The sequence below is a fragment of the Ochotona curzoniae genome, unplaced genomic scaffold, assembly GCF_017591425.1.
Source record: "Ochotona curzoniae isolate NIBS_2020 unplaced genomic scaffold, NIBS_Ocur_1.0 contig_4105, whole genome shotgun sequence".
Lineage (NCBI taxonomy): Eukaryota > Metazoa > Chordata > Mammalia > Lagomorpha > Ochotonidae > Ochotona > Ochotona curzoniae.
In genome coordinates this window covers 1,849,996-1,867,733 of record NW_024466129.1, presented here as the reverse complement: position 1 = coordinate 1,867,733, position 17,738 = coordinate 1,849,996, and the positions used below count along the sequence as shown (strand labels likewise).

At 43.7% G+C, this 17,738-nt stretch overlaps 1 protein-coding gene across 6 annotated transcripts in view; it reads left to right on the top strand.

The window, feature by feature from the left end:
• Positions 1-11,367, top strand: part of RC3H1 (ring finger and CCCH-type domains 1) — a 64,174-nt gene extending 52,807 nt beyond the window's left edge. For 2 of the 6 annotated variants that reach the window (XM_040984286.1, XM_040984284.1), the window contains exons 14-20: positions 55-207; positions 2,362-2,575; positions 2,986-3,076; positions 3,240-3,372; positions 3,838-4,008; positions 5,309-5,424; positions 6,387-11,367. In XM_040984286.1, coding sequence (XP_040840220.1) covers positions 55-207; positions 2,362-2,575; positions 2,986-3,076; positions 3,240-3,372; positions 3,838-4,008; positions 5,309-5,424; positions 6,387-6,537 — 1,029 coding nt within the window. In that variant the 3' untranslated portion in view covers positions 6,538-11,367. Of the gene's footprint in view, positions 1-54; positions 208-2,361; positions 2,576-2,985; positions 3,077-3,239; positions 3,373-3,837; positions 4,009-5,308; positions 5,425-6,383 lie in introns of all 6 variants that reach the window. The other 4 variants (XM_040984285.1, XM_040984283.1, XM_040984289.1 and 1 more) reach the window with 3 other exon arrangements.
• The last annotated feature ends 6,371 nt before the right edge of the window (positions 11,368-17,738 follow it).

The following is a 17,738-nucleotide window of genomic DNA, read 5'->3' as shown; positions in this document are numbered from 1 at the left end:
GATACTCATAGACCTGTTTTCTACATTACCCTCCCCCACCCCACCCATTTGTAGTTTCTGGATGAAGACTTGAAGGCAGCTGGGAAATATAAAGGAAATGACTACAGCCAGTATTCTCCCTGGTCATGTGATACCATCGGCTCCTACATCGGAACCAAAGACGCAAAACCCAAAGATGCTGTGGCAGCAGGAAGCATGGAAATGATGGTATGTACTACAAATGAGAGTAAAGCAAATAAATCCCATTGTATTTCAGGCACAAATCACTGAGAGCTTGCTTAAAAGCTTCAGACCAAATCCTGTACCCTCCAGTTGAATTATGTTGGAATTCTGTGGATTTTTTAGTATCGTTCAGGTATAAATAAAAATCTTTTCTTGCCTGAGCAGTAACCTAGTGGCTAAAGTCCTTGCTTTGCACACACTAGGATCCCATGTGGGCACCGGTTCTAATCCCGGCAGCCCTGCTTCCCATCCAGCTCCCTGCTTTACACCTGGGGAGTAAATAAACACATAGAAGATCTCTCTCTGTATTTCCTCCTCTCTGTATTTCTGCCTTTCCAGTGTAAAAAAGAAGTGGTACAGCCAGAATTTGAACTGGTGCCACCTGGGCTGCAGGCATCTCAGGTAGTGGGGTTACCTGTTGTGGCACAGTACCTGACCCGTTTGCGTGCTTTTAGACCTATATAAATTGTACTTTTTCTTTTAAGATTTAATTAATTTTTATTGGAAAGGCAGATTTACACAGAGAAGGAAAGACAGAGAGGGCCACAGTAGCTGGAGCTGAGCTGATCTGAAGCCAGGGCCTTCTCTGGGTCTCCCATGCAGGTGCAGGGTCCCAAGGCGTTGGGCCGTCCTCTGCTGCTTCCCCAGGCCACAGGCAGGGAGCTGGATGGGAAGTGGAGCAGCCGGGACATGAGTTAGCATCTGTGGTGATGAAGGTGGTGGATTAGCCTGTTGAGCCATGGTACCAGCCCCAGCTTAACATATTTTCACTCAATAGTATTTTCAAAATTTGTTGTTTTTAAGATTTTACTTAAGATTTATGTAACTCAGATTCATTCATTTTAGCTGCTTTTTGCAGATATTTCAGGATACTTGACGTGATGCTGTATGCTGTATGTAGTGTGTATGAGGTGGGGACCCTGCTGATGGCCTGCTCGGGGTGAGCCAGGTGCTTGGGCTCCTGTACCCAGGAGGGAGACAGAAGAAAGCCCCTGACTCCTGTCAGGCCTGGCACATCCCTGGCCATGCAGCCATTTGCGGTGTGAAACAGTGGGAGGAGTGGAAGCTCACTAGAGATCCATCTCCTCGTCCCTCCCTCTGCCCTCTCTCTGTATAACTCCTTCAAATAGAAGTTATTATTGTTATTAATGGATGATGACTTATTGCTCGTTGATGATTGATAATCAGCATTAGTGATTTCACTCTCATGGACAGTGCTACAGTGAACGGCCTTCCCTTGGGGGCAGGGGTTATTGTTGGTTGAATGTGTCTTCACTGTTGTTATTCATCTGGTTGCCCTTGGTAACTCTTACAAAGATTCCTAGGTTATATAAATTCTCATAGATTAAATGATTATCCTTAATAATAAAGAATTGACTGCCACTACAGAGAGCCATGACCTATAGAGCAAGAAATATGATTAGATGTCTGCCTGAGAAAAAGGAATATAGAGGACAGAGAGGCAGCCCCTGACTGGGAGGGCCGGGGTCATGGGACGCGTCCTGCTGTGGGGAGAAGGAGTTGGATTGGCATGCTTGCTTTCTTCCTAATTGGCTTTCTGAAAATGTTATTATGTTATAGCCTTAATAATAACTGAAAACCTTCTAAATAGGTAAAAGAGATCTAATACAGTGCTTCTGAGATGTTACTGTGTGGATGGATTACCTAGAGAAAATGTATATATTTTCATGTACATAAGATGTACATGATATGAATATGATACAGGTATAAATATTTATTATATGTGTATATGTACTGGGTTATGTTACTGTAAAATATATTTGCTACTGTAAGGAATAATCCAACAGTTAATAAAGATGTTTTAGTGGGCTCTGCAGTGGCTCGGCAGGCGAATTCCCACTGTGGCGTGCTGGCATGCCGTAAGGGCACTGGTTCTGGTCTGTGCTGTCCGCTTCTGATCCAGCTCCAACTGTTGCAGCCATTAGAAGGGGGAACCCTCTGTCTCTCCTCTCTGTAAATGTTCCTTTCAAACAAAAAAAATTAATGAATCTTTTTTTAAAAAATGTTTTAGGTAATGGCCAAAAATAACTAATAGTTTAGTCTTTCTAGGGAGAGCATTGCATTTTGTTTAGCCTTGTGTTCGGATCTGAGTGTGCGGTGTATTCTGCATCTTACCAGAACGTGGAGGGTAAAGGCGTGCGAGACCCACGGTTAGACCCGCAGCGGAGGGCAGCGGAGGCCAGTGACGACGACCTGATTCCTTTTGGAGACCGGCCAACAGTCTCTCGGTTTGGTGCCATCTCTCGGACTTCTAAAACAATTTATCAGGGTGCTGGCCCAATGCAGGCCATGGTACCTGCAGGAGCTCCCACAAAATCTCTTGGCATTTCAGGTATGCGCGTCTAGAGCATTTGGATTTGATTCTCAGTATCACATTTCCTCCCCATTTGTTTTCTGTAACCTTCCAAGGCAATGAAAAATTTCAAACCTTACCATGAAAGTGTCTTTATAAGAAAGTTATAGCTCAATATGGTTTATGATATATATTAAAATGCCTATAAATATTGCCTATTTTTAAATTAATTTACGCTTATGTTAATACAATCTCATTATAAAATGATTTAAGCAGTAGGAAAAAAATACAGAAGGTTCAATGGGAAAGAAACATCAACATCTTGTTACTTTGGTGATTATATTGCCACAGAGCTGCGTATAGCTTATGCTTATGCCTGATAGATTATGGGCACCTTAAAATAACTAAGTGTTGGATTCTTTCATACCACAACCATCTTGTGTTCACAGATTACAGTCCGTACGGAAGTCACGCTGCCTGGGGAGGCTCTCCATATTCACCCCATCAAAGCATGCCTTCTCAGGGACACTTCGGTGAGAGGTACGGTGCAGCCTTCTCCCTTGGCCAAACCTTTACAGTGGCTTCACTTTTCCTATTTTGTTTTTCAAGTTTTTTGTAATAATATTTTAGCAAAATGCAGCTTTGGAATTTGCCATCACTGAATGGTAACTGAGTGGTATTCGTCTTACGGATCTTACCACAGGGAAAGGATATCCATGTCAGAAGTGGGCGGCCACGGAAAGCCTCTGCCGTGCGCAGACAGAGAGCAGCTGCGTCTGGAGCTGCAGCAGCTGAACCACCAGATCAGCCAGCAGACCCAGCTGCGGGGACTAGAGGTACCGACCTGTGTTTGAAAGGCAAATTTTACAGGGAGAAAGGGTCTCATCCGTTTGTTCACTCGCCAAAAGGCTGCAGCGGTCAGAGCTAAGCTGATCTGAAGCCAGCAGCTTCCTAAAGATCTCCACATGGGCACAGAGTCCCAAAGATTTGGGCCGTCCTCTGCTGCTTTCTCAGGCCACAAAGGGCTAGATCAGAAGTGGAGCAGCCAAAATGCAAACTAGCTCCTATGTGGGATGCCAGCACCCCTGGAGAAGGCTTAGCAGACTCCTGCCACACTGGGCTCTGACCCAGTGTCAATCTCCTGTTTTTTCCCTCTTTCTACATTCAGTGTTACTAACAGTAGTGCCTCATGGTTGTATCACTTCTTAGTGCAGACACACATGTTCTCAGACTTAAGAGCGGGCTGGAATTGGGCATGCAGTGACTGTGTTGAGCTGTGTGTGCTTGGCTTTATGCACTAGGCTGTTAGTAACAGGCTACTGTTGCAGAGGGAGGCCAGTACCCTGGCAGGCCAGCCACAGCCCCCGCCACCGCCTCCCAAATGGCCTGGAATGATCTCCAGTGAGCAGCTGAGCTTGGAGCTACATCACGTGGAAAGGGAGATCGGGAAGAGGACCCGAGAACTGAGCATGGTAGGTGCTTCTATGAGAAGGGAGCATTGGATGGAGCCTTAGGATTATACCACAAATCTCAGCATCCTAGGGGTGTTTAGAACTGTAAACATGGTGCTCCAAGTGATTCTGATGGGAGATTGAGAGAAACGTGGACAAGATGGACTCTGTGCCTGTTTGTAACAGACTGTGGTGTCTCGGCCTTTCCAGGTGCACTGTGGGAGGCAGCAGGGGACAGCCGCAGCGCGTGGGCTCCTGTGGTCCAGCAGATGGAAGATCTCCCTACCTGTTGTCTTTGTTTTGGTTTTTAGTATTTTCTTCTTGACTTGGGAAGTTGGAGTTATGGAGAGGGAAGGAGAGACCAAGAGGGATCTTTCATCCGCTGGAAGCACTGAGACAGCCAGGGCTGAGCTTATGCAGCCTGCGAGCCAGGCGTTTCCTTGGGGACTCGCACCTGGTTCAGGGACACCAGCTCACGGCCATCCTACCTAGCTTTCCCAGGACATAAGAAGGAGCTTGATTGGGAAGCGGAGCAAGCAGGACCTGAGCTGGCACGCATATGGGATGGCACTGCCAGCAGGCTGAGGGTTAGCCTTTTATACTACCGTACCAGCCCCACTCTACCTTTCAAATAAATGACATTTTAAAAATTTATTCACCAACTAGCATTCTAGGCTTCATAGCCTTTAAATTGTTAGTGACATTTTTGTAACGAGATGCAGTCCTATGCAACTACATCTGTGGATGCCACTTGCTACTGGGTATTGGAGCGTGTACTAACATTGATTGCAGGATAATTTGTGTATTAGCAGAGTCAAACATTCCCTTAACTTACATAAAATTTGATCTTCTGTTACATAACTTTCACATTTTTCTTACACAGATAATTGGTGATGTAGTTGTCTTGCTTTCAATAAGCACATAATAGATATTTACCATGTTTTGGCTTTTTCAATTTTTAATTGTTTTTAAGTACTTTCTTCCCTTTTTAAAATTTACTTATTTTTATTGGAAAGGTAGGTTTAGTGATAGAAGAGGCAGAAAAATCTTCATCTGCTGGTTCACTCCCCGTGTGGCCACAAAGGCCACAGCTGAGCTGATGGGAGCCAGGCGCCATGAGCTTCTGGGTGCGAAGGGTCCGGGCCATCTCGAGCTGCCCAGTTTGTATAGTTGACAAGGGGTGGTGCGGGGATCTTTGTCTCCTTGTGTGGGAATATTTCTTTGATTTCTGGATCATCATTGTGTTCATGTTATTTTTATTTGGTCTACCCCAGCAGGACTGTTAAATAGAAGATAACTGATTTTATTTCTGTTTTCAAAGGAGAACCAGTGTTCTCTGGACATGAAAAGCAAATTGAATGCCAGCAAGCAGACAGAAAATGGACAGGCAGAGCCGCCAGCCAAGGGCCCGGCGGAGGACCTTACGTTGACATTCAGGTGAAGGAAAGGTTATTTTCACACACACGAGAAACATTGTAGTATCTAGTTATACTGCAGTGCACTGTAGTGCTTAACATAGCAAAATATGTAATGCTTCTACATATTCATGTTTAATATACCTCAACATATTTAAGGTATTTTAAAATACTCTGACATGAGGTAAGAATATTTTTGCATTTATTTAGGAATTGTTAGCTTAGATCTAACATTGAATTATGCTAATACTGTTAAGTTGCATTTTCTTATTATATATGTATATATAATTCCTATATATATTTTTTTAAGATTTTATTTTTATTGGAGAGGCAGATTTCACAGATTGAGGGAGAGACAAAAAGATCCTCTTGTCCACTGGTTCACTCCTCAAAGGATTACAACAGCCAGAGCTGGGCCAAGATGAAGCCAGGAGCTTCTCTTGGGTCTCCCACATGGGTGCATGGTGCCAAGACTTTGGGCCGTCCTCCACTGCTTTCCCAGAAGACAAGCAGGGAGCTGGCTGGGAAGTGGAACAGCTGGGACATGAACTGGCACCTGTATGAATGAGAAGTTGTGACATTTAACTGTCTGTTTTATAACCCTCCCTAGCCATTCCCACACTCCTATAGTAAGTCCAGCCCCATGCTTCTCTGACACCAGACGCAGGCTTTGCAGTCTGGAGTACAGCTCCATGCTCTGGCGTGAAAGCAGAAGTGGATAATGCACAGTGGACAGGCTGTGCTCCAACAAAGGTTTTTTTGGTTTCTTTTTGTTTTTTAGCAAAAAGGCAGTTGACCGGTTTTAGTTTGCCAACCCTATGCTAACATGATTAGAAGCTGTAAATTAAAATTTTAAATGTAGAAGTCATTCACATTTTTTTCCATAGTGCTAAGTGATAGGCTGTTAATTTTATTCTTCTTAGTAAGCATTTTTCTCTTTCCTTTTTAAAAATTCCATCTGTATATATATTTTAATGTCAGCAGTGATGTTCCGAATGGATCAGCCTTGACGCAAGAGAATGTGAGCCTGCTGTCAAGCAAGACCAGCTCTCTGAAGCTGTCGGAGGACCCCGAGGCAGGAGGGGACAACAATGACTCCCAGCGGCCCAGCATGCCGCCCAGTGCTGCTCCCTGACACGGGAAGGATGCTTTCATCTTCTGCCCTTCCGTCTGCGGGGGCCTGTGGAGTACAGGAGCAGATAACTTCTGACCTTTTTCTCTACAAGTGGTCGGAGACAATGTGCACCAACACCACTACTAAGACAGAACCCTGCACATAGTTCACATTAATGCATTTTTTAATTTAAAGAAAAAGAAAATTAGCAGTATCTGCAAGCAATTCAGATTAAATTTGTTTTTGTTCTGTGAATGAACTTTATTTTAATAACTTTGGACGCCTTGGATCCAGGGCTTTAAAAAAAGAAGATATTATATATACACTCTGTTCGATTAATTGTATGATCTTAATGAAGTAGGTTCCTCTTGTATTTTGGTATTATTACATACCCAGTGTATAATTCCTTGCCCCACATCCTTTCCAACTCTCACCCTCCCGTAACCAGGCAGGTGAGAAGCACTGGCCTTCCTGAGAACTCTGTGGTGCTTGCAAGCAGAAACAGTCGTAGACCTGAGGGGTTAGAACATGTGCAGCAAACCAAGTTTTCTCAAAGCTCTTATTTCAGATTCACCTTTCTGGATCAATAGCTTCATAAGTATTTTTCTTATGATATTGAAAATTTTTTGTTTAGGAACATTTTATTTCTTGTTTTCAGCTTTTTGGAGACACAATTACCAGGTGCTTAAATTTTGAGGTCCTTGATTTGCATAATGAGGATTCTTTGCACTGATGTGCTAGACAGGCAACTGAGTGGATTGTTTAGACTGAAGTGGGGATTGCCTCGAGGATGAGCTAACTGGCTGGCTGCGAAAATACACGCTTGCTTTGTTCTTGTCATTGACCTCACGGTTGGAAACTTGGAGCCATGCTTTCCAAATCAAACTTAGGTTGAAATCATTGAATGCTCAAAAAACTAGGACAGTCATCCATATTTTAAAACTGTAGGACTTGATTTGAGCTTAAAATAAGCAGAACCATTTCCATTTCACTCTCAGAAGTTACAAATATAAATAACATATTTATACAGTGGAGCCTCTGGCCCACGTGAGTTGCCTGAGTCCGACAATGATGGATCATGAGTTGATCATCTGTTCAAAATCATTAGCATAAGTAAGTAGTAAGTACCATGAGGTCCGTTTTCATAAACTTGGCTTTTCAGTATTGAGACAACATCTTCATGAGATTTTCAGAGCAAAGCAAGGCAGTCTGTTTGCCTCTGTTGTGCTGCACGTGTTCTGACGCCAGGAGTCTATACCTGTGCCCTAGAAAACATGTTTACTGGGAATTGTTTCAGATAGCTGCCCCCTCCATCCTGTGTTTGCCCAATTGTTTCAATTTCCCTTTCTGGATTATACTACTAAATCAGCAAGCACTGGTTATGTAATAAGTTACTGCATTGCTTTGGTTGGGTAAAAGCAGAAGTTTATATTTTTCGTGTTTCTTATTTTCCTAGCCCTGAACTCCTGCTGAGGTCCTAAGAGAGCCTCAGCCTAAGCTCTGTGTCCGTCACACCGTTAATGGAAACAAAACGGGGTGGGTGGGGAGGGGAGTACAGTCCTGCCATTGCCTACCAGTAGGAGAGTCCAAACAGAACACTCTTTTGAGTAGCGATTATTTAATTTGCCCAGTCAAGGCACCGTGTTTATATACTATTTCACATTGAATTTGATTATGCCCTACAGACCTGGCTGGTCAAGGATTTGATATACACATATTGGCTTGGGATTCGAGCTTTCTTTTTTATTTAAGTAAAATTTTATATATATTATATATATACATATATACATAGCTATATCTGTATATATATTAGGTGTGTTTTAAGGATTTCTTCGCATGAGCGCAGCTGTTGCGATAAAATGACTGATTGGGAGGTTGAAGCGCTGAATGAAGGTGAGGCATTTTTTTCAGTTGATATGTCCATTTTCCTTTTTGATATGCATTTACTCTTTTCTTTGATTTTTGCTTAGATTCCTCCTATATTTACAGTCTAAATGCTTATTATTTATTGGGAGAAGGAAAGAAACGTGTGTGACAGAGTCCCAAGACTGTTCATTTCTCAGAATAAAAAACAACATTGTTGGCTTCTGACCTTCGGTAGTCATATTTTTAGGTGGATGTTATTTCTCCCATGGACTTAGAGATAATTCCTAAAATTTAGAAGAAATTGGTTCCGTTTGATATTCAGAATGACTCTGGTATTGGGAGAGAATTTATAGCTGTTAACGTTGGTGAAGTTCAAAATAAAGGTAAATTCTTGTTTTGGATATCTGTTAATTCCCACTAACTCGGTTTGTTTTTCTCATCCTTGACTTTCTTCAAATGTTCTTCTTGCTTTTGCTGTCTTGATTTTTGCGAGCTTAAGATGGCTTTATACATTACCCCTAACTCTGAACAAAACCAGAGAAGCTGATGTTTGTATTTATCTTAAAATAGTCTCTTTCTAATGTATTTTAATTTAGTTTATTTAAAAAAATTGAATTCTAGTCGTTACCCCATTGATATCCCTAGATAGTTGACAGGAAGTTAGTCTAACATCCATTGGGCCTGTAATTTATCTACTTGAAATTGGTCATCCCGCCTAACCTAACAGAACTTCTTGCACCTGTCCTAGTGCCCGCCCACAGGCTCAGTGATGCGTGCAAGCCCCCGGAGGCTGGGTTTCCCTTTTCCTTTTCTCTGTGATGTGGTGAGCCTACATAAGTAAACGACCTGCACGAGTCTTTCACTGCTTTTTTGTTGTTATTCTGTTTTGTTTTTATCAGATCTGAAAGGCAGAGGTGTTCTTTTTTGTTTATTTGATGTTTTAGTTTTACTTGTTCTTTCTAGAGATGGCAGCGATCATAGCAAATCTAGTTTTTGTGTCTTCTATTTATGAAATAGTTTCTTCTGAAGATGACTTTGCTTTTTACTGAATTTGGAAGCAGGATTTGGACACTTGTGATGAGCAGTTGTGAGAGGGTTAAGGCAGGAATGGCAGCATGGCGTTGACTCCTCAGACAACACAATCCAGGTAGTGTGGTGAGCAACAACTCGCACCTGCTCCTTCCAGGAGGTCTCTAGGAAGGGAGAAAAAGCTGAAGGCAAGACTTTTTGATATTCTGGTTTGGATAACTTACAAAAGCGAGAGTGACCAAAGAGACATTCTTTACTACTTTTCTGATTGTGGGTTTCCGGTTACAGTATTCAAATTATAAGCCATTATTCCTATGGCAAACCGCAACTATTGAGCCCTTTAGACATATCAGACAGTTGTTTGGCACAGCATTAGTGTGGGCGATTCCCTTCTCCCTTATCACTCATTTTTTCCTCCTCTTTCCATGTATGTATTCCTTTGCCTGGCAGGTGTAGTTGGTGTGACCCTCACGCACTGCTCTGCGTCTGTGACTCCAGTAGACTGTATTGGTCTTGGGGCTGGCGCTCAGATTGTCTGTTCTGTCCATTGCTCATTCTGCAGTTTCCCCTTGGCTTACCCACTGTCCTCCCCAATCTGCAACAGTGACAGTTTGCTGCCTCACAACAGAGCATTCAGATGAATTCGCTTAGCCAATAACTTCTGTGAAGTTGCCTTTTCTAATGGTGTTATTACTCAGTGATGCACAAATGTGGTATCTGCCCTACTGGTAGGCAAACAAAGGTGTGCGTGAGATTGGGAACTGCTGTCCTGAAGGAGAGCCAAAGGCTTGCGCTTCACTCTGGGTTTGGGAAGCCTTTCAGTATTTATGAGTTGATTGTATCGTTCAGTAGATTTATGCAAAGTTAACTGTTAAGGTTAGCTGACCTCATTAAATGTGTAAAAGTAGTGAAAAATTCTTAAGTTTTTCATAAAAAGTGAACTGTCATCTTTGTATAGTGTTGTACCTCCCCACTGCATTTTTTTGAGGTTCTCTTGTTATAAATACCATCTTCAGTCTTTCTGTGTCTGTTCATTTGTGCCTGAAGTACGAGGTTCGGGCTCCGAGTCTGGGTGAGAAAGGCCCAGAAGGCAGAGCAGGAGTGCACCTGTGGCCTGCGATCCAGTTCACAAACACACTCAGTCACTGACAAGTGTTATTGAGTTGCTCTTACATACAAATGGTAATGAATGAAGGGGTTTTTTTACACTTTTTTTTTTCATTTATAAAAATCTGTAAAAAAAAAAATGACTTGTAATGATTTATGTTTCATTAAAAGGAACGTCCCATTCACTTTTTAGGAGAAGTTCGTGTAATATGTTTGGAAGTCAGCTATGATTTACAGAGCCTTTACCATGAAAAGCTCTTCCCCTGATACAGGGTGTCTCCTTTCAGGTGCAAACCCGAGCTTCCTGGCAGCCTGGGCTGGGCAGGCCGAGGGGCATTGCTGTGTCCTTGCCAGGGTGCCCTTGTGCCGGTGCACACCCACATCTTCCTGCCTTCAACTTTCTGAGACTTTGATGATGAAATGACTGACGGGGAGTTGGAAGTGGGTTGCAGTTAACCTAGAATTTTCCCATAAAGTTATTTTTGCAAAAGATAACTATTGAATTTAGTTAACAATTTAAGATTTGGACCTTTAAGGTTTTATTTCTGTGATTGTTAGATTCTTCTCATAGTATATTCCAATTAATAAATAGTACCAGCAGAAGTGTTGCTGCCAGGAATGAGGCCTTTAAGAAGCACTCCCAGTAGATGGCGTGTTAATGCTGCACTGAGTCAAGGGTGAAGCACCCATTGAAAGCCTGTTGCTAAAGGGAGTTACCTCACCACCCAGATCTCTGGACCTTGGCCAAACACTGAGTCCCCCCAAACCTTATCCCTGAAGGAATAAATAAGGCACAGTGACTGAAGACGAAGTCCTTGAACCTCAAGACTGTGTTGTTCTCAGAATGTGCCCTTACCAAGCTGCAGTCCTGTGAAATGTGTATACCTTGGTGTATACTGGGGGAGATAAGTCACTTCGTTATATCGCAGTCTTACTGCTTCCGGTCAGGTCTTGTTTGGTTTGGGGTTAGGGTTGTGTTGTTTTGACTCGAAGCAGAGCTCACAAGCCAGAGTCGCCTTACAACTGGAAACTGTCAGGTGGTCCCCACCCCCAGCTCAGTGCACAAAAACGTCAAGAAAAGGTTGGAAGCAAACTATTGCCTGCTTTGTTTGTTTGCCTGACTTTTCAAAAGGCACCGTTTTCTAGTGTAATCTCATTCCATGGACTGAGTGTGGTTATCACAGTAGCCGAACCACCTTGTACAAAAATTCCCATGACTTATAAGCATTTAAAAGTGTTGGCTAACACAGTGTATTGAAAGCTGCTTTTTCTGGATATGTTATTGGCCAAGTTTTCATACTTAGTCCTCCTTCTCATTTTCTGGGAACGAAAAGAAACAAATTTTTCTCCCATTTAATTCATTGGTCCATGGTTATCTTACTGATGGGTCTGTGACATGGGGAACGTTGTGAGATTCCCCCTTGGGTGTGGTCTCTTCAGTGTCTGTGGCCAGCTTGGTGTTTGGGTTCACAGCAGTCTCCCCGAGACGTCTACAGTCATTATCACCTTTTTGGGTGGCTTTTGTCTTATTTTGTGGGGTTTTTTAGAGTAACTTTTTAATATTGATGCATATTTGCTTGAAATAGAGCTGTGTAATTTGCCAATCGTATTGATTGTGTATGATTGTGCCCTAAAGAGGTATATTTAACAAAACAAACATAATCTAGATTAAAAGAGGAGCCCATGAGATTTGAGTCAAGGTATGAGTGGTTTTATGAAAACACAGAATCAGTTTCTCATCTTATAAAATCAGTGTCAGAAAAAGTAGCATTTTTGAAAGCTTTTCTGAATTTTCAGTTTATTCTCATTGCCTCAGCTTCCTATTTTATGCGTATCTCCACCCACTCAGATATTGAAAAAATATTGAGCTTTAAAGTGACAGATAATTTTTAAATTTCTGAATTCTGTGACATTTTGTATTTTCCAAACGCTTCCAGCTGTTTTCAAAGGCAGATTGGAATTTCACAAGCTGTGAATAACTCCTTATTTCTGACAAACTGTGAAACCTTATTTGATGGGTTTTTTTCTCTTAAAAGCTCTTTTGGAATAAAAAAAGATTGTTATTACAGTGGACCATTTTCCTCTTTTTAAGTCTGTTTAATATTTTGAATTTGAGCACTCCTTAAAGGGGGAAGGGAGGAGTAGGTGTTGGAAGATGTTTAGGGCAATAAAATTCTGGTGGCTGTAATAGATGTTGCTGATTTTAAAAGGAGTAGGACCATCTTGAATTTTGTATCATTTGTGTGCATGTTATTAGCAAGGATGCCATGTTTTGTTTAAAATACTGTCTCCTCTGTTACCTTGGAAGTGGACTCAGCCTCGTACTGCTCCTGGTACGTGTTCAAGGCTCCCATGAGTTGCAGATAAAAAGAGTCAGCAGGTGGAAGGAGGTGCTTCGCCTTCGGATTGTATGTAAATATGAAAGGACCTAAAGGCCTTTATCTGCTTTCTGTCAGCATTTATATTAAATGATAAATTAACAAGGAGAACTGTGTAGTCTGTTTTTGTAATCACTGTGCCATCATGCTCTAATGTGGGGATTGTGGAGTTTTTGCTTTTCCATGTTAGCAGTGGCCAGTTTGCATCCGCTGACTGAACATCCTGACGGTGAGCAGGATGCTGAGTGCCCCGCAGCACATTTGGAGTGCAGACTGTGGCGCTGAGAAACTAGGGGGAGAGTCTGGGACCTCCTGTGCGTAATGTCCAAAAATCAGAGCCGTCTTTATTCTTTAAGGACAATGTTTTATTGCAAAGTCGGATTTAGAGAGACAGATCTTTCATACGCTGTTCACTCCCCAGGTGACCACAGTGGCCAGAACTGAGCTGATCCAAAGCCAGGAGCCAGGACCTTGCCCCAGGTCTCTCTCCCATGTGGCTGCAGGGTTCCAAGACTTTGAGCTAGCCATTACTGCTTTTCCAGCTTGTAAGTAAAGAACTGGATGGGATGTGGTGCAGCTGGGGCATGAACACATGGAATGCGCATAGGGAATCCCAGCAGCTGCAAAGCGAGGATTTAGCCACTGGGCTAACATGTCTGGCCAGAACCAGCTTTATTCTTGAGCACAATGGTTTTGCTTTGAATATCTGCTAATTTTTAAACACTTTATTATTTGAAAGGCAAAATGATATGGAAAGAAAGCTTCTGTCTGCAGGGTCACGCCCCAGATGCCAAGAACAGCCAGGGCTGTGCCAGAGTGAAGCCAGGAATGAGGAATGCCGATGTCTGCCACCTTCTTGGCTGCAGCAGCAGGAAGCCAGGTCAGAAGCCGATTACTCGGGCCCAGCACCACCCACACGGGATGGGGACATGGCAAGCAATGGCTGTCTTAACGTTCTCGCTAAATTCTAACTGTCCTGAGACCCCTACCATTGGTCATTCCTGGATAGTAAGTCTGTTGCCTTTTAGAGGCCGTAGATGAGTGACAGCTCAGTGGCACGGGAAGACACAGCTAGATGAGACCAAGGGGTGAATGTTCCTGTGTAGTGGGGGGTCCCCATTCTAACAAACCAAATGGACTAAGGTACTTTCTACTATCCAGTGACCAAAGAATGTTTTTCTTAAGTGTAATAATAGCAGAATAGCAATATCAATATTCTGAAATTTTCTTTAAAATACTTTAGAAGAAAATACTACACATTGTCAGTGAAATTTATTCCTAATAAGAATTAGCAAATTTGGTGTCCACAGTTTCTATGTCTGACTGAGTAAAGATTGAAGTAAAGACTGGGAGGGTATGAAAGATGGGAACTGCTGTAGATATTCCTAGGTAGGTCTAAATCAAGATCAAGAATTTCAGAATCACCTGTTTACACCACTCCCTGGACCTGCAGTGCCCTCAGTTACGGCACTCTAAACACATGCTAGTGAATTTTGTTGTGTTGTTGTGTCAGTTGCAGTAACTAGCCAGTCTTCACGGATTTTCATAAATTCCTTTACTTTTCATCATGGTGGCTCATTCAATGAATGGCTGCCACCATTACTTGGAACACCTAGTATATTTATAATGACCTTAGCTACTTACTGACTGACTCCTTCGGCATTTGCTGAAGTGATTCAAATATTCCCATACATACTACCTAAGAAATACTGATTGCCCTAAAGGAGCTCTTAGTTACAGGGCCTCACACAGCTTTAAAACAGTCTACAGTAAGTGCAAAACACCAAACAATGACAAGAACAAAGATGCATGAGATGACACAAGGAGACTTAATGTGGCCTGGCTGGGTAGGCTTTCCTAGGCAACAAATTGTGAGAAAGGAGAGTTGGGCTGTTGGGAGGCACAACCTTTTTCCAGAGAAAAGGGTATGTTGGCTCTTGGAGAAGCAGCCCTGAGCTGTGGAGACTAGGAGGGGTCGGAGCAGAGGTACGGCTAGCTCATGGGGGCTGGGAGTGCAGGGGGCCTCTGTTCACATTTTGTAATAATACATTTATTTTTGATGATATTTTCATAGTTCAGGATGCATACCCATGTTGAGCATTGGATTAGGGTGGAAGGGTCAAAGAATGGGGAAAGTGGATCATTTTCTTCCTATATTTAGGTAACATGGAGAGAGTACAGAGATGGGAGCTGGCCCTCTGATCCCATGCCAGGATCCCTGATGTGGAGCCTGTTTGGAGGGCACTGCTCAGGTGGTTTAGATAGTTCTGGGATGTTGATTTCATTGCTCCAAGGTTGAGGAAATCCTTCCAAGGTCCGTTGGCTGACACAGTCCACCTTAGTCTTGATTCTTCCAGATCCTCACTGTCAGAGCTTGGCTGCGAGAGCTGTTGGATATGTTCTGCCCTCAGTGGTACTAGTCGCATTCCACAGGCCTCAGTGAACTGATGGTCATGTCCCCCATGTGTATCTGGGCCTGCCTTCTGCTGCACAGGCTTCAGCAGCCAAGGAGGGCCAGTTTTGACACATGCACTGCACAGACTATACATCCTGTGATTTGCATGTAGTTGGAGTTCTGAGTCCAGTGGTCCAGTTGGGGGAATCCCCAAAGGAACTTCATCAGACGTGACCCTACCTGACTCCTGTGTGTGCCAGCCAGCGCGGCGTCTGGTTCAGTTCATCACCCACATCAGCCTACATGCTGGTGCTTGCAGTCGCATGGTCAGTTTTGTCCCCAGCTCCATCTCACACAAACCAATGCTGGTTTGGCCCATCCTTGCCCACCACACACCTGGCCCTCACACCAGCGGGAGCTGCAGCATAGTCAGAGTGACCTCCCAATAACCTGGTTGGGACGACTCCCAACAACCCTACCAGGCCTGCCCCCTGCCTTGGTTCCTGTGCTTGCCAGTATGTGTAGCAGACTGGTTCAGTCTGTCCCACATCCCATCCAGCTCCCTGCTTGTGGCCTGGAAAAGCAGTAGAGGATGACCCAAGTTCTTGTGACCCTGCACCCACGTGGGAGACCTGGAAGAAGCTCCTGGCTCCTGGTTTTGGATTGGCTCAGATCCATCTGATACGGCCATTTGGGAAGTAAACCAGTGGATGGAAGATGTGTCTGCCTCTCCCTCTGATCTGCAATTCATATTAAAAAAAATGAAATCTTTGGGCAAAAAAAAAAATATGATCTTTGATTCAGCTTCAAAAATTAGGCTAAGAAGCTTCATGAGCATTCAGTTATGTGGACTTTGTCCTTTAGCAATTAAAAACAGTATAGATCTGAAGTCGGAGTGATGTGATTACCCTGATCTGAAGTAGAATATGGCCTGACATTAAAAAAAAAAACCTAATTAAGAGTATGTTACGTAGGCTTAATAAAGGCCCAAACCAGGACAATGGGATGAGTAGAAGAATTTCTGAGAGGTTAGTTCAGGGTTAAGGACAAATGCTACAAGCATGATGATTAAGTCCAGTATCTAAATGAGTATCACCAAACTCTGCTCCCTGATTCCTTTTGACCAACATCACCAGTTTAAAGAGAGAAGACATTTTGCCCTTGAAAATAATTACAAGAGGGCCCAACGTGATAAGGTTGTGGTTAAAGTCCTCACCTTGAAGGCGCTGGGATCCCATATGGGTTCTAATCCCGGCAGCCCCACTTCCCATCCAGCTCCCTGCTTATGTCCTGGGAAAGCAGTCAAGGATGGCCCAAAGCCTTGGGACCCTGCACCCGCGTGGGAGACCTGGAAGAAGCTCCTGGCTTCGGATTGGCTCAGCTCAGCTGCAGCCATTGCGGCTGCTGGGAGAGTGAGGCATCAGATGGAAAACTATCCTCTCAGTCAAAAAAAAAGAAAGAAGGAAGGATGGATGGAAAGAAAGAAAGAAAAGACAAGACCTTACATCACACACAGAAGCTGGGACTGTGGGTGGGCCGGGTCAGGCTGCAGCACCCACTGTCATGTGGGAACATGTTACAATACCTGTTGCAATGACAGGTCACCTCAAGGGCTCTCCCTAATGCAAGAATGGAGAGTATGTCCAGATGGACACAAAAGACAAGACATCTTGTTCATTTAAGGCAATTGAAGACTTTGAGTATATCATCTAAAGATGGAAAGAGAAACAACTTGAACAACACTCCAGGCCAGCCCAGTCTACAAGAAGCACCTGGGTCTGTGGGCAGCACCCATCAATTCATGTGAGAGATGGGGCTAGGGGTGGGGGTTGTCCAGGATTGACCAGACAGCTGCATCCACTGGTATGTGCATTGGTTGGTGCAGGTGATCAAACATGAACCCTACACTGGCTACCTCACACGAGAGTCCAAGTCTGAGGTCATCACATGCAAAGTTTCTCAGGCAACTTCCCAACTAGACCGCTGGATTGAAATCCTGGCCACAGGGAAAATCAGAAACATGTGGTCCAACCTTGGAGTACACGTATTGGGACTGGGCCTCCCATTTGCGGATACCTGTGCAGTGGACACACACAGATGCACATAGGGACATGACAACCAGCTCATTCAGAGCATCAAGATGTCGAGTGCCTTGTCAGAGGATGGAAGGCAAAACAGGCTGGACAACTCTCCTGACCAAGCTTCACGGCATGTTCCTAAGTCTGTGGGTATACCAAGGCAGACTTGCTCAGCAAACAGAGTTGGAAAGATTTTCTCAACCCTGGTACAATGAAGCCAACAAGGTCTGAGAACTATCAAAACCACTCAAGTCACACCCTGGAAACACTCACACCACATCGGGGTCGCTAGGGCATCGTCCCTCTACCCCAGGTGCTGATGTAGACTGACAGCAAGGAGTGCCCATTCTCGTTCCCCCTCTGCAGACA